The 15,604-nt window shown below is 40.2% G+C and overlaps 1 protein-coding gene across 1 annotated transcript; it reads left to right on the top strand.

Annotated features, from left to right (window-relative positions):
- The first annotated feature begins 6,212 nt into the window (after positions 1-6,212).
- ESM1 (endothelial cell specific molecule 1) lies at positions 6,213-15,384 on the top strand. Its single transcript, XM_050947168.1, has 3 exons — positions 6,213-6,654; positions 12,384-12,539; positions 13,838-15,384. The coding sequence occupies exons 1-3, from the start codon at positions 6,354-6,356 to the stop codon at positions 13,936-13,938; spliced, it is 558 nt and encodes a 185-aa protein (XP_050803125.1). The 5' UTR covers positions 6,213-6,353; the 3' UTR covers positions 13,939-15,384.
- The last annotated feature ends 220 nt before the right edge of the window (positions 15,385-15,604 follow it).

Genomic DNA, 15,604 nt, shown 5'->3' with positions numbered 1-15,604 from the left:
AGTTCCTAGAAGGCAGAGAAGCCTTCAAGAAATCCTTCTGCTTTCCTTTGCTGTATGTTATGATCTCTCCTTTTCTCAAATCAGGGACAGTGTGCCTATTTCCAGTTTGTTTGTTCACCCTAATCTTGCACTTTCCCCCCTCACCTCTCTGGTTGCTAATTTCATTACTCACTTCCCTACTTGAATTCTTCCTTTCCTTTCCTGGGGTGGTTGTGTTGGATTCTGAAGGCCAAATTCTCTACTGTTATCAATTGGTGTAGCTCCATCGCAATCAGTGGAGCTGTGCCAATTTACTCTAGCAAAGATTTTGGACCTGATGCTTATGGATTTGCTCTTAAATTAGATGTTTGCAGTCCCAAATCTACTGGTGAGACAGACCTGAGAGTGCATTTAAAGAAACATCAACTGGCACTTGTAAATGGAGCTTCTGTTTTGTGTTATTGGGAAACTTATAAGACAGACACGTCACAAGTTCAAACCTTGTGTGCTGTCTGAAACTCCTCACTGCAAGTGTAACCACTTCTTGGGCATGTGAGTCATATATTCCCATTATATCATTAAAATGTATAGCTGTCTGTCTAGTTCTTACTGTGTTAAAAATGAACAGCAAAATTCAGATATGAAAAGACCAGGAGCGGAAAGTTAAAAGACTCAGAGCATCATTAGAATTAGAGATAGGTAAAAAATATATTATGTCCTCTATCCCCTGTTCTTGCCAATGTGAGGTTGCTCCTTAAAAGGCTGAATGGAGATTTGGATACACACCCCAAAACCAGGTGTATCTTCTTAACGTAGCTTAACCTTTGGAGGTTTTATAAAAATGTACAGAAAATCTTACAAGAACAAGCTTTCCTAAACGATTCCTAGTACTCCTTGCTTCTGGTTGAGCCAGAAATTGTACCATCTTGACACGTTCGGGTGTAGTCCTGTTTGGAAGCTGGAAGAGCAAAGATGCACAAAAGTGAAAAATAATGGAAAGGGAAATTAACCAAATCTTTCTGAGACTCAAAAGAGTGAGGTGAGTTTTGGGTGAAAGGTTATGTGAGGGGGAATGTTCTTATTTTATCTGTATCTGTTTTCACATCCCTGCTCAGGACTGATATTCATCCACTCCAAGAGCTGTCCTGCACTGTAACAAGACCTATTACCCTTCAGTTTCTCAGTCTCATCTGCCTACTAAGTTGCAACATTCAGCATTTAAAGTTTTTTTCTTAAACATTGCAAAGTAACATAACATCCAGAAATTTGGGCATTGAAACATTCTACTCTATGCTATTCTGTTCCTTATTGCACTCATCACGGTAGTATCTGAGTGCCTTAAGTAGGGCCAGCCCACAACATTGTGGCACCTGAGGCGGGGAGCTCAAATGATGCCCCCATGCCCCCTCACTTGGGCCAAAACTTGGAAAGATCTCAGTTCTACCTTCTTCCTGTTCTACACCTCTCATTGTACTGCTCTGCTACCTACCCAATAAAGGAGAACTAACAACTTAAAATGCCTTGTTCAAAAATGTTAAGTAACACTTAACTTTCAAATGCCTGAACGGCAAATGTAACTTTCTTGTCTGCATAGTAAACACTGGCATTTTTATCTGTTTGAATAATCAAAGCGGTGCTTTCTGAGCCTTCTTTGTTGCAAAGATTTGAACTGATTCCTGAAGGTCCACAGTCTGGGACAGCTTATGCACTATTGCAGTGGTCCGCAACTTTTTTGTCTGGCGGGTGCCAGACGATGGGCCACGGAGGACTAAAGTGGTGGACGAGCATCTGCCGAAAAGCCGCCAACAAGTGGCATCTTTCAGAGGCATAACCACTGAATTTTGGCGGCATTTCAGTGGCGACGCCTCTGGATGACGCTGTTTGTCAGCAGCAAGCAGCATCATCCAGAGGCGTCGCCACTGAATGCTGGCCAGTATGTGGGCACACTTAGATGGCCCGTCAGGTGCCTTGGGGACCCCTGCTCTATTGAGATGGTTGCAAGGTGCCAGCAATTTCCTGGTACCCTATGCAGCTGCGTACTTTGCATATGGGTAAGGATGGCTCTGCTGGTGTAGGTCTTCTTCAGCTATAGTGAGAAGTTTTGAAATATCATGCAACATCCCAAATACACTGCTGTGTTCCTTGGGCTGCATGAAATGTTCTTCAACTGACTGTATTGAACAATCTAGCACCTGGGTAAAGAATTCAACTTTGAATTGTTGTATGGGATTATCCTGTTCCTCGCAATCAAAATGTCTTCTTCTCTGGTGACTCTTGTATTCTTGAATGGGTGAGAAAATAGCTTCAGTGTGCAGTTCCTCTGCCAATTTATGTGCACTCTTCAGAATGTTTGAAATCCCTCATCTGATCGGTAAGACTTTAGGTATGACTTTGCTTTGTCCAGTTTTTCCATTGCTCCAGATATATCAAGGTCAACACCTTGGAGTCTCTTGCTTACAACATTTATTTCAAACAGTATGTCATGCCACGACATAAAGCCACACAGAAATTTGAAGCTATATATGTTTCTGGTGATTCCATTTCCCTCTGTCACTGTTCTCCCTAGAACAGTTCCTGCATTATCCTCCATAATGGCAAATATGGCATCATCTATCTTCCCAATCTGGTGTTTGATACGCTTTATCGCCTCCATTCGACTTTCCCATCATGTGGCACTCAGTGGTTTCAGTGTCAGAGAGGATGTTCCCAGATGTTGCTACAAAATTTTCCATCGATGAGCTGATGCAGAGAAAAATACATAGATGCTTTGAATTACATTAAAAAATTCAGCAGCCTCACTAGAAGCTGATGCTGTATCACTGACCACCAAGTTCAATGAATGAGAACATCATGGGACAAAAAAGTCTTGAGGGTTTAACTCTCGGATTCCTGTCTGCAATCCTCTGTTCTTTCCTCTCATGTTGGCACCATTATTGTAGCTCTGACCTCTCATGTCAACTATAGCAATTCCCGTATCTTCCAGCTTTTTAAGAAGCACATTTGTCATACCAGTTCCTGTAGTATCACCAATGTCAATAAATTCTAGAAAATACTCTCTGACAGTCACCATTGCAGGAACATTTTCACTAGGTTCTGTTGTTGTTACAAAACACACCATTAAAGTCATTTGTTCCGTATGGCTGATGTCAGGTGTGCAGTCCAGAATAACAGAGTAATATCTTGCTAACTTCAGATCTGCCACAATCTTTTGTTTGACCTTTGTTGCCAGTAATTGTATGATCTCATTTTGAATTGTTTTTCCAAGGTAGTAGTGTGTGTACATTTCTTGAGTGGTGACTCTTCTTAGATGCTCCTGGAGTACAGCATCAAACTCAGCCATCAGCTCTACAATTTTAAGGAAGTTTCCATTGTTTGGCACATAAAAGTCATCTGAAGTGCCATGCCATGCTAGGTTTTGGGTAGCAAGCATTCTCACAATGGCAATGAGCCTTTTCAGAACATTTTGCCACTAAAAAGACTCTGATGTAATCTTCTCTTGATGCTGATCATCTATGGTGGCCTTTAACCTTAGTCTAATCTCAAGCTCTTTACACCTATGGAATGGTCTCTGGTGATTTGCTGCCTTCTTATGGCATGCCAGATTTCTAGCCAGATTCTCCCAGTCCTTTGTTCCTGTAGGACCCAATGTGGCTGGAACATTAGGCTGGAAGAATTTGCAACAAAAACAGTAGGCAGCATTCTGGGTTTTTGAGTACAGAAGAGAACTGGATAAATTCATGGTGGTTAAGTCCATAAATGGCTATTAGCCACGATGGGTAAAGAATGGTATCCCTAGCCTCTGTTCGTCAGAGGATGGAGATAGATGGCAGGAGAGAGATCACTTGATCATTGCCTGTTAGGTTCACTCCCTCTGGGGCATCTGGCATTGGCCACTGTCGGTAGACAGATACTGGGCTAGATGGACCTTTGGTCTGAGCCGGTACGACAGTTCTTATGTTCTTATGTTCTCTCCTCTTTGTCACCATTGGGGATTTCATGCCAGTAATATGTTGGATGGAAACTTCTATTTTCATTGTCTTTGGGGAACATGAAGTTTTTCTCTTTCTGTGGCCCATGCAGGACAAGGAAGTCCCTCTGGTTACTGCTCAAGTGGGTCCACAGTCCTGGATCATCTAGACTTAAGGAACTAAACTCAGCAGCAGCTGTTTCTTGCACCTCCACCACATTCTTCTCTGATCTACATTTTTCTTCAGGTATGTGCATGGTTACAACCATTTGAGATGGAGATATGGATGCTGCAGTAGCTGCTAGGTCACCTGCACTCTGACTAACTGGAAGATCAGGCATCTCCTCACCACTGACTTCCTCACTGGGGCCGAAAGGCTCACTGTGAACATTTGTGTCTATGTATCTCAGGAGAGCTCCTTCCTGCTTAGATAGAAAAGCTTCCTTTGCTTTTTTTTTTTTTTTTTCTTTCTGAATGTTGCCCCAGAGGGGCGCTTTTTTCTTTCACTCATGACTGCTGTTCTGTGCCAGCTATAGTGGCTCTCAACACTCAGTTGAAGGGGACAAATAAGCAGGCTGGTAGCAGGGCCTGAATGAGGGAAGGTATCAGTGTCTTAAGGGTCTAACTGGCTCCTACTACTTCAGTTGACTGCCTGTTCTCCTCAAGTGGGTTCAGGAAAGCGGGAGGAAACAGGAAGCTCCCCAAGAAGCTGGTGTTGATCAGTCCAGGCTCCTGGAGGTGCTACATAAGAGGCTCCTCCTCCTCTCTCTCCCTGCAGCTCCTGCTGCTTTCTGTTATTCCCTCTCACCTTTTCCCCTGCCTGCCTGTTATGTCTCTTGTGCCTTCCTTCCTCCAGCACAGCACTTCACCATTTCTGTGCAGCTAGAGCAGAAAGAATACACATGCACCACCAGCAGACACAATTTTCTACACTCTGGGTCCTAGTGGTGCCCCCCTACAGTCTGGCACCTGAGGTGGCTGCCTCAGTTCGCCTCATGGTAAGGCCAGCCCTGGCCTTCAGCAATGTGACTAACAGCTGTCACGTGTTTGTTCTCTCACCATCTCTCCATGGGGGAGAAGTATGTGTACTGGAGTGTTTCGGTTTGAAATTTTTGTTGCTATATGTTTCTGTTAGAGAAGGCAAGGTTTACAACATAGAAGGATAGGTGGCCACGTACAGATTTAGGGCTTGATCCTGTTCCTGTTGATGGCAGCAGGAATTGGGCCTTAGAGATTTGTTTAATGATTATATTGATTTTTAACTCTTCTGGAGATTTTTCCTTTGCATCAAAATGTTTCTATCCCTCTACTGATTCATCTGTTTTACTGAGTTGCTGGCCTGTTTGCCATTTCTTGTCATGGCTCTGACAGTTGGAATAAACCTCAAACTGGGGAGGAGTAAGGACTTTGGGCCTAATTTTCCTATCAGCTACCCTGGCGGGACTCAGGAGTAACACTGCCTAAGTTGATAAAGTGAGATCAGTGTGAAACTGGAGTAGGTGGGAGGAGAATTACTTTGGGCCTGTGTAGACAGTGATGGTGAGAGGCTGAGCTTTTCCCTTTGATCTTTAGGTAATTTTAGGAAATTGATCATTTTCTGAAATTTCTGGAGTGGGACCTACAATGTACGACTTCTGTCTGACTCATTTAGTAGGTTTAGCACTGATCTCTCTGATTGAAAAATATATCTAACTAAATGCTGATGAAACTGATCTTTTGTTTTTATGAGTATCCTGTTCAGTGCAAAGCAACAAAAGTATCACTCACATTTTTTTGCTCTTATGTTAGCTAAATGGCATAATCACATTTTCTTCTTTAAAGTAGCCATTCACTTACTTATTGAGGAGACAGTAAGGACTTATTTTTTTAAAATGAGCTTCTTTCAGCACTGATACAGTTGGACACGATTTTTCACCTGGCCTCATGAACACTGTTTGTAGGACAAAGTGGTTCTGTAAGTGATATGTTCAGCATCAGAACAATTCCTGTCTGAAAGAAGGTATATAACCTACTGAATTTTTTTGTTTTTTGTTTTTGGCAGATGTCCTTGAGCATTTGAGACGGATGTGAGAGCGTTTTTAGTCCTCATGCAAAACAACCAACTAAACATAACAGATTACATCAGCTCAGGCTTTTCAATTCCTGGATGGCAGCAGAGTGCTAATCCAACCTTCATCCTGGATTTCACAAACTAAAACAAGGGAGGCTGGCAGGAGGACAGCACTGTCAGACTGAGGAAACTGACGACGGTGAAGCATGTGGGCAACACACTTTATAAAGCTCATAAACTTGTAGGTTGATGAGCAGCTACTACTTTGGATTCCTTATTGCTGCTTTCTTCAGCACAAAAAACCAAGGCTGAACATTAAACCTGCTCTTTGGAACTGAGCATTTATCACTGTGAGACATGAAGAGCTTCCTGTTTTTCACCATCCTCCTGGTACCAGTGCACATCGGAACTGCTTGGAGTGCAAAATATGCAGTTGATTGCCCCGAACCTTGTGACAGTAATGTGTGTAAAAGTACTTTGCGCTGTAAGCGAACAGTGCTTGATGACTGTGGCTGTTGCAAAGTCTGTGCTGCAGCCTTGGGGGAGACTTGCTACCGCACTGTCTCAGGTATGGATGGTGTCAAATGTGGGCCTGGGCTGAAGTGCCAGTTTTACACTGAGGAGGATGACTTTGGTGATGAATTTGGTATCTGCAAAGGTAAACATTATTCACTTGCATGCATCTACTATCTAAATTTACTGCTGGCATTCTGCTTGCAGAAAGTTAAAATTTAAAAGTGGGATTTTTTCATTTCAAACAACAATATTATCCTTTGCAAAGAGGAGAGTGGAAAAAATCCTCTCTTATTAAAAGAGCTTCCATTTCCGCTCTTTAAGGGTATTTAAAATGAAAATATCTCTTCAGATTGGATTGGGAGATTTGTGAAGAAATATTTTGGTGGGTGACCTGGGAAGACCTGGGTACTAGTCTTGGCACTGCCGTTGATTGGCTGTGCAGACGTGGACAAATTATAAAAGCCCTAGTCCCGTAAGCAGATTGATGCTAGTGGATCTCGGCACCTGTATGGAGCCCCACTGGGCTTTGCAGAGACACAGAAGTTCCCCCAAGCATTGTAATTTGCGGGATTAGGGCTTAAAGTGTCCACCAATAATTCTATTTTACCTCACCGAGGTGTTGTGAGGATTAATTCATTAGCGTGTCTGAGGTAGTCACATACTACAGGTATGAGGGCCCTGAGTTTACACAGTCTGATAGCATGAATACCAGTAAAAGACCCCTGGGGGCCATATTCATCATTGATGTAATTTCAATGGTTTCAATAAGGTTATACCAGGATTTTAAAATCATCTGAATGATCAATAAGCGATTCCATTTTTCCTGTGGAACCTGCACATTGATTTCCTTAAGCACAGAGTAGGATGGCATCCCTTCATCAAATACATACTCCAGTCATATTAAATAGGAGATGTTCTTAAAGGAGAAAAAGTATTAAACTACAGAAAATTATGATGTACAAATTTTCAAATAAAATAAATAAATAACTTAATAGGGCACAAATGCAGTGAATCAGTGTCTACCATGATTCCTGTGCCAGTTAAATTTGTAGATACAGACTCTTTTCTGAAATAACATCCACAAAACCTAAGAAATCTAGGCGGTTGTTAGGTGTCTGTGAATGTGCTGAGAAATAAATGGGTTAGGGTCAGATCCTGCAAAAACACATGTAAATAGATTCACATATAATACATACATGTAACACACAGGCAAAGTTACTCACATGGATGCTCGAGGAGGAAGCCCTTCATCTTTAAATGATTCCTGACCCAGTTTTATTTTCATGGACTATAATTTTATGGTCTAAAGATCCTAGTTTTAGGTGCAGTCAACTATAAAAATGTATGTTACTGAGTTGGTTGATGCTACTTGATTTGTAGTTTATTGATTGTATTGTAGTGCAAAACACCATCTATAATTTATACAAAAAAATACCTAAAACAAGTATATACTTTTGCTTGCTCCTGAAAAGTTCTTTGTAATTGTACATTTAAGACTAGGTTAAAAGAAATGCTGAGTAACAGGAGTTCTGAATCTCTGGAGCAGGATGAGGTTATGCTGCTGCAAGAATATGTAGGAAATGCAGGGTGAAATCTTGGCCCCACTGAAACCAATGAAAATACTCCCATTGACTTCAAAAGAGTCATGATTTCTCCCTTAGTTTTATAACAATACTCAGGAGCTCTTTTCACATAAAGTCCTTTGTGCGATGTTTTATCAGTCTCATTCTTAATGCACTTTTTTCTCCTTCATCTCATCCTCTGACATAGTACAGTCTCCTTTTAGCCATCTGTGAATTTTAATATGGAAAGCTGAACAGTTATTGTACCTATGACTATTTATAGGTTTGGTAGCAGATCACATTGCTAGCAGATGTGGGGATTTAAATATTTAAAATATATCATGGGTCTCAGGGTTCCTGGGTTCTGTCCTAAACGGTGTCATTGACCCACTTTGCAAACTGGTAATCTGAGGTTAAGTCACTTGTTCAAGATTTCAAAGTGTTAATCAGTCTTTGTAAAGTTCTTGGAGATCCTTAGATGAAAAGTGTTATGTCAGTACATGGTATCATTATTATTACTATTTTAATACCAAATTAGAATAAACACTCCAGGGATCTGATGCTTTGCTCTTTTACTAGGAACTATAATTTTAATATTTTTGTTATTTTTGTCATAGTGAAGGCCTGCTCCTGCTCCCATTGAAGTCAATGAGAGTTTTGCAATTGACTTCAGTGGCAGCAGGATCAGGTTTTATTGTGCATAAAATTCTAACAGTTAACAGAAAAAATTACTCCAATTTCTCAGTCTTTTAAAACCTGCACAAAAAATTGATAAACTCATAGATTATTCCCATATGGACTTGTGTGTGTTTATTATTATATTCTATTTCTATTCTGTATAAACTCCTATACCTCCCTCATCAATGCAGTATCCGAGCACCTTCCAGTAGTGCATTAAGCAATATGCCTAACATCTGTCATGTGATTATTCTTCCCTTCATCTTCTCCCTTAGATGAGAATTGCGTGAACAGCGTTTGCTTTTGATGGGGTTTTATTGTTTTAATTGTACACTGCTATGTGAGTGTCGCAGTTCAAGGCACCTGCACCTGTATTCCCCCTCAGTGATCCACCAAGGACACCCACACTAGGCTCCCAGCTCCTCAGCTGTCACCTCTCTTGGGTAGAGACCCATGTCTTTCTCCTGACCAGGGTTTGTTCCAGGCTGCACGGTTTCCTACCTACACTGTAATATTTCCAGCAAGCCAGACTGTCTAAACAGGCCAACATCTGCGCTTTGCTTTCTCTTTGAAGGCTATGAACAGCTGTAATTGCCAGCACTTATACATTACTACACAGCTCTTTATGAGCAAGCACATTTATTTTTAAGGTGAAAGCATTACAAAGAAAACATATTAAAAACATCGAAGTTCCTATATCCTGCCAAAAGCTTACCAGAGGTCACCCATCAGTCTTATAGGGCTTCAGTTGGCTGCAGTCCTTCCAAATCTTCCCTCTAAGGACTGGAGCCCCACTTTGGACAGAAGATTCTGTTCATTTGCTCAATCAGAAAGAAGGTCCTGAGTCCATTTAATCTCAGTCATTTCTCCAAAAGTCCTTTCTTTCTCTGTTGGCCTCTGGAGAATCTAGTTTGAACTAGAATATGCGAGCCTCCCCAGAGATGGTTCCGCTGTATTGGGGGATTACAACATGGCTGATTTGCTTTAATCATCACCCACTGTTTTTAGTTCCTGGAGGAGCTGTGGTAGCTCTCCCACAATGCAGTAGAACACAATTATACACAAGCCATTTATTTAAAACCATGGACCTTTAAGATACCTTCATAGGGTTGTAAGATTTGTCACATCTCCACCATCAAGAGGTTACATACAATCCTGACCCAAAGTAATACGTAAACTCAATACCATGAGGTCTTTCAGGAATAGTGCAGGAAACTGCCATATCTGTCACAGTGTTTATACTAGAGAAGGCAGGTTGAAGAAGTGAGTCTTGCACTTGGAGCAGAAGGTGGCAAGGTTTGTGATGGTCTTTATGTGCTGTGGAAGTTTGTTTCACAGTCTCAGACTGACCCCTGAGAAAGCTCTGTCTCTTATACAGATAAGCCGTTCCCCTACCATAGGAAGTTCCATTGTACCTGAGGTTGTCCTGAAGCGTTAGGCAATCTTTTAGATATGCTGGGCCCAGGCCATTGAGCCCCTTGAAGATAAGACTTGAGACTTGTACTTGACTTAGTGGTTAGATGAGCTAGTCCCTGGCCTTTGGTTAGCTTGTCTGTAAGCTTGCTCATAAACAGGAGGCTTAATTTAGGGTGGTAGTTGGTTAGAAACAATGTATCCAAGGTGAGTTTCTTTTTCTTTTTTTAAAAAAATTTTTAATAAGACAAACTAACAATAAATCACACTGCATCATACATTATTTATTACTTATTCAGGATCAAATTAATGTTAGAAGAATGTGTCTAAAGATCCTGACTTCTTGTCTGGGGGAGCCCTCCTCTGAATATGCTAAAAAAGGGTGAGCAAATTTCTAAATACCTGTCCTCTTTTTGTCACTTTCACATTTGGTTCATCACAAGGACAGTCCCTTTTTTACTATATGACAATTTCATAAGAGAAGTCACATATTTTCAAAAAAGTGCGATACAAAGTGTTGCTGCTAACTATAAAAAATAAATTAATTTGTTGTTCTGTTTAAAATGTTGATTCTTTTCCAGAGTATTAAGCAAGCAGGTCAGGGGATCTCTAGGAAGCTGGCATTTTGTCATAAGCTGAATCTCTTCAATAATTTTATCCCAAAACCTTCCTTCTGGACATAACTACCACATGTGCAAGTATCTTGCCCTTTCCCCACAACCCTCCAACAGAGCATTTCCCTAGAAACAAAAATATGCTGGATATTAATTGGAGTCAAATGCCATCTATGCAGTAATTTATAAAAATGTTCTGAGCTACTCATATGGCAGATGAATCTCATCTGTCCCACATAAATCCCTCACCCATCTTTTCATCTGGGTTATTTTCTTAATATCTTTTCCAATAAAAATTTTACATATCTTACAAATTAAACCTTTTATTCCAGCTTGCTCCTTGGTCAGCTCCTCAAATGTTGTTAAAGGTCTAGATAGAGCCAGCTTGTATCTGGATTTCAAAATAAAATCTTTGACTTTAAATATTGACAATTTAGGATCTTTACATTACTGCATATTTCCTTGTATAATTTCAAGTCAGAACCCAGGAGCAGCTGTCCAAACTGAGTCATCTCAGCTCCTCCCCACAATGAATACTCACTTTGATATTTCTTGGGGATAAATTCCAGACTAATGAAAGTAGCTGAAGGAGCGGGCCCAGGGTGAATTTCAAACTATTGCATGTTGGAAGGAGGAAAGGAAGATTCCAACTCTGAATGAGGTGTTGGCACCAGTTGCTCATGGCTGTCTTTCAGAAGGCAGGAAGGGCATGGGTCGGATTCACAAATCTTCCACTGAGATTCCTTTACAGTGTCCAGTATTTCTTTAGAAGTGCATGTTCTGGACTCCAGACATGCAAGGAGCTCTTTGTTGGCTGGCACAGGGGAAGCAGATACATGTTGTTTAAGAAGCCTTCCCAAATGAAAGTGAGCTTTTCAACAAAGTTGGATGATCATTCTTCACAGCACTTGGTGCTGGGTTTTCTTGTGGGTTGTAGGCACTCAGGATTGATTAAGAGGTTTACCATGCTGGATAGCTCCTTAAGGCAGGATTTGGCAGCTTCAGTGGAGGCTGATAGGAAGGTTCTGTTGTCCTTAATACAAATTAATTATAAATTTACATAAATTAATATTGAGCCTGGACTGTAAGTTTAAGAAACTCTGAAGTATTCCTGTTGTTAAGGGAGATTATTTGTGTGAATTGGATTAAAGGAAACATCAGATACTGCATATATTTTTAACTATACATCCAGTATAATTGCATACTTATGCTCAACATTTACATTGTCTTTAATTTGCAGTATAATACTACAAGTGCTTCAGGGAAATGTTAATCAGGATAAATTTTTAAATAAATTTGTGATTATTGCGCATACTATTGGAGAGGAAAGCTGTATAATGGAAATTAAAGAATAATTATAATCAATAAAGTGGAAACTATTTGAAACAAAAGTTGGCATTTCAGCATGCTTAAATTCCAATGAAAGTTCTTTTACTTTTAAGAACCTGTGCAGACAAGATATTAGGAAAACTAATAGCAAACCACTACTGGAAGGAATTCAGATACTGCAGTGATGAGTGCAGTAAAAGAACCAGGATAGAATAGGAACTGCACCTTTTGGGATTACTTTGGTATATAAGGCTTTCGAATTTGTCTTCTTTCAGAGTGTCCTTATGGTACCTATGGAATGGAATGCAGAAAAACTTGTAACTGCCAGTCTGGTATATGCAACAGAGTAACTGGAAAGTGTTTGAAGTTCCCATTTTTCCAACTTTCTGCTTCAAAGCCACCAAACAGACGAAAATTAATCTCACATACAGGTAAGACTTGAGGGGGGCACTTCATTTTAGTTGCTCAACCAGCACATTGTATATTGTGTATGTTTACACTGATGGTGCTATGCAAAAAAGTAATAATGCAGGTCTTATTTTTCCCCACTGAGAGCTCAAAGTAATGTGTTACTAAGCTTGTTATAGACAAAGAATTACATATACGTGCATCTACATTAGGAAAAAGGGTGTAAATAAAATGTGTTTAAATCCTAGTTTGGAAAAGGCAGTTTGTAGTTTTGGCATGTGTAAGCAGGTTAAGGTAAATTGTCAGGGGAAGGGGTAGGCCAGGTTTACCTCCCCAGCTAACATGTGAAAATTATAATAGCCTTGTCCACACACATGTTAGTTGACATATGGTAATAAAATCATCTTTTTTCCCAGTGAAGACCATGCTTTAGTGAACTTTACATGTTCTTTAATTCTACAGCAAATTGCTTTTTGCATCAAATTAGCTTAGTTGCTCATCACATGGAAAACTATTTTGAAATAATAAATTAACTGAGATTGAAAATGATTTTTTTATAGCTACACGCATTTATTCTATTTAAAGATTACCCATCTAGCTAAACCTACTTACATCAGATGTTTCCAGAGTTTTAAAGATTTACTGGGGATCTGGGTGTATTTGGTGGGAGGAAGGAGAAATGTATCTTTGAGATACCCTGTTTTCATGAGCTTTCCATTTCTGTTTTCTCACCTATCTTTGATCCAAATGTTTTGCAGACCCAAAATTTGAAGGAAATGGGAGCTTTATCATTGGCTTTAATGTGTCCAGGGTTTCACCCAGACCTTGAAACCTCTAATATTCACTCAGCACTTGGACAGACCAATTAATGACAGTAACAGATTTCATATTAGTTCATATGAGGATCCCAAAGGACTTTGCTTAATATTAATGAGTCTTCATGAGCCAGGTACATACTGTGGACCAATATAAATTCACCTGTTTTCATCGGCTGATGATCTAGCCCTGGTTGTTGTTATTAAGACACGGAGAGGTTTAGCAACTTGCCCAAACTCACACAAGAAGTCTGGGCGAGAGCTGAGAATTGAACCTAGATCTCCTGCTTCTCAGTCCTGTGCTTATTAGATCACACGTCTTACAGGCTATAATTTTGGGGAAATAATGTAACTAGATGACACTGGAGGCAAACAGGTAGACTAATAACATGGATTATCAACAGAGATTTTTCAAAACAGTGTTTTCCAGCCTAGAGATGTAGATGTATAAAAACATTGTATTTAACCCAATTTATGTGATATTCATTTTTGTTTTTAACTTTCAGAGAATGACATGGCATCGGGGGATGGTAACTCTGTAAAGGAGGAATTTGTCAAAGAGAAAGTAATTAGCTCTCCAGTAATGAAATGGTTAAATCCTCGCTGATATTTACTTACATTGGTAGGACTTTCAAATGACCGCATTTGTCACACATTATTGAATACGCAACAACACACTTTAAAACAAAGTGCATCTATAACATATGAAAATGTAACCTCTGAAGACCAATTGTGATTGTGTGCATCGTCAGAAAAAATGTTTACTTACAAAATAGACTGTACAGTTTATATGATTTTTGATGCTTGTTTTGAGAAGTATTTGAACACGAAAATGTATCATGGATGGCTGAATGTATAGTAATATTGAAAACCAACACCTCCCCCCACTGGCATTTGAACAATGCGTAAGGGCCCGTTCCTGCATTCCCCATGCAAGGAAATTCCTTTTGAATTCAATGGATGTTTTGCGTGAGTAAAAGCTGCTGACGTGGAGCCAACGTTAGGGTGATGCAAGTTGACAAAAGCTTGGAAATGCAAAGTTAAAAACTGATGCCCTTGAGTCACCGCAGCAAGAATAATACTACTGGAAAGGGCACAATGGTGTGAATTCAATAAATCCACCTTAACTTTGAATATTCTGTCTTTTGTTAGTTTTGTGACAATTAACAAGATGTAAACATTACTTTAAGCCAGCAGTTCTCAAACTGTTGGTTGGGACCCCAAAGTGGGTTGCAACCCCATTTTAATGGGGTTGCAGAGCCAGCATTAGACTTGCTGGGACCCAGGGCTGAAGCCCAAACCCGAGCTCCATCCCCACCCAGGGCATCAGGACTCGGGCTTTGGCCCCTTAATCCTCCACCCAGGGTGGCGAGCTAGGGCTCCACCCCCCCCTTCCAGTCACATAGTAATTTTGCTGTCAGAAGGGGGTCCTGGTGCAATGAAGTTTGAAAACTGCTGCTTTAAACTCATCATTTGAACTTATACAATGTGCATTACTTACCTGGCATTATGTAAAAACACATACAATGTTAAAATATATTCCCAAGAGTGTTTTTTGTGTTCAATAGCCTGCAACGGCCCTGGAGGAGTACTGGAGCATAAATGTGCATTATAAATAACCCATGTCAGAGATTCTGGAGACACTAGGACACTTTAGTGCCTAATTCTTCATCCCCTTCTTAGTGCCTAATCCTTCACCCCCATCATCCCCTTAAGGGGTTGCAGAAGTTGCCAACTACTCAGTCAGTCCATATATGGTTATGTATCAATATGGCATAAAACAGCATAATGTTTATATAGGCTCACCTTAAGACCTACTTATATAATAGCCATTACTGCCTGTGTCACAGAAACCCATTTGGAAAAATCAATACTTTGTGGTTTTACTTAAAAAAAGAAAAAGAGACAGATTCTTAGATAGTGTAAATTAATCTAGCTCCATTTAAATCAAAGGAACTACTTTGATTTACATATCTGAGAATCTGGCTCATAAAATAAATTGGTCTAATTGGAAACCCGGCCTGGTTTCCATTGAAATTAATGACAGGTTTCAGAGTAGCAGCCGTGTTAGTCTGTATCCACAAAAAGAACAGGAGTCCTTGTGGCACCTTAGAGACTAACAAATTTAGTCTCTAAATTTGTTAGTCTCTAAGGTGCCACAAGGACTCCTGTTCTTTTTATTGAAATTAATGGTAGTTTTGTTATTAACTTCAGTGGGAGAAGGTGCAGGCCATACTGATGGCAATTTGGTGCAGGATCTGAAAACGTATGTA

This window comes from Gopherus flavomarginatus, chromosome 3 (genome assembly GCF_025201925.1).
Source record: "Gopherus flavomarginatus isolate rGopFla2 chromosome 3, rGopFla2.mat.asm, whole genome shotgun sequence".
NCBI classification, from domain to species: domain Eukaryota; kingdom Metazoa; phylum Chordata; order Testudines; family Testudinidae; genus Gopherus; species Gopherus flavomarginatus.
The sequence above is the reverse complement of the archived record's forward strand: the minus strand, read 5'-3'. Positions and strand labels throughout refer to the sequence as shown.

Bases quoted from the DNA above. Each gene is read 5' to 3' on its own strand.
- ESM1 (XM_050947168.1), top strand. From the start codon at position 6,354: ATGAAGAGCTTCCTGTTTTTCACCATCCTCCTGGTACCAGTGCACATC. The intron at 6,655-12,383 runs GTAAACATTATT...GTCTTCTTTCAG, and splicing joins TGAATTTGGTATCTGCAAAG to AGTGTCCTTATGGTACCTAT. The intron at 12,540-13,837 runs GTAAGACTTGAG...TTTAACTTTCAG, and splicing joins AAAATTAATCTCACATACAG to AGAATGACATGGCATCGGGG.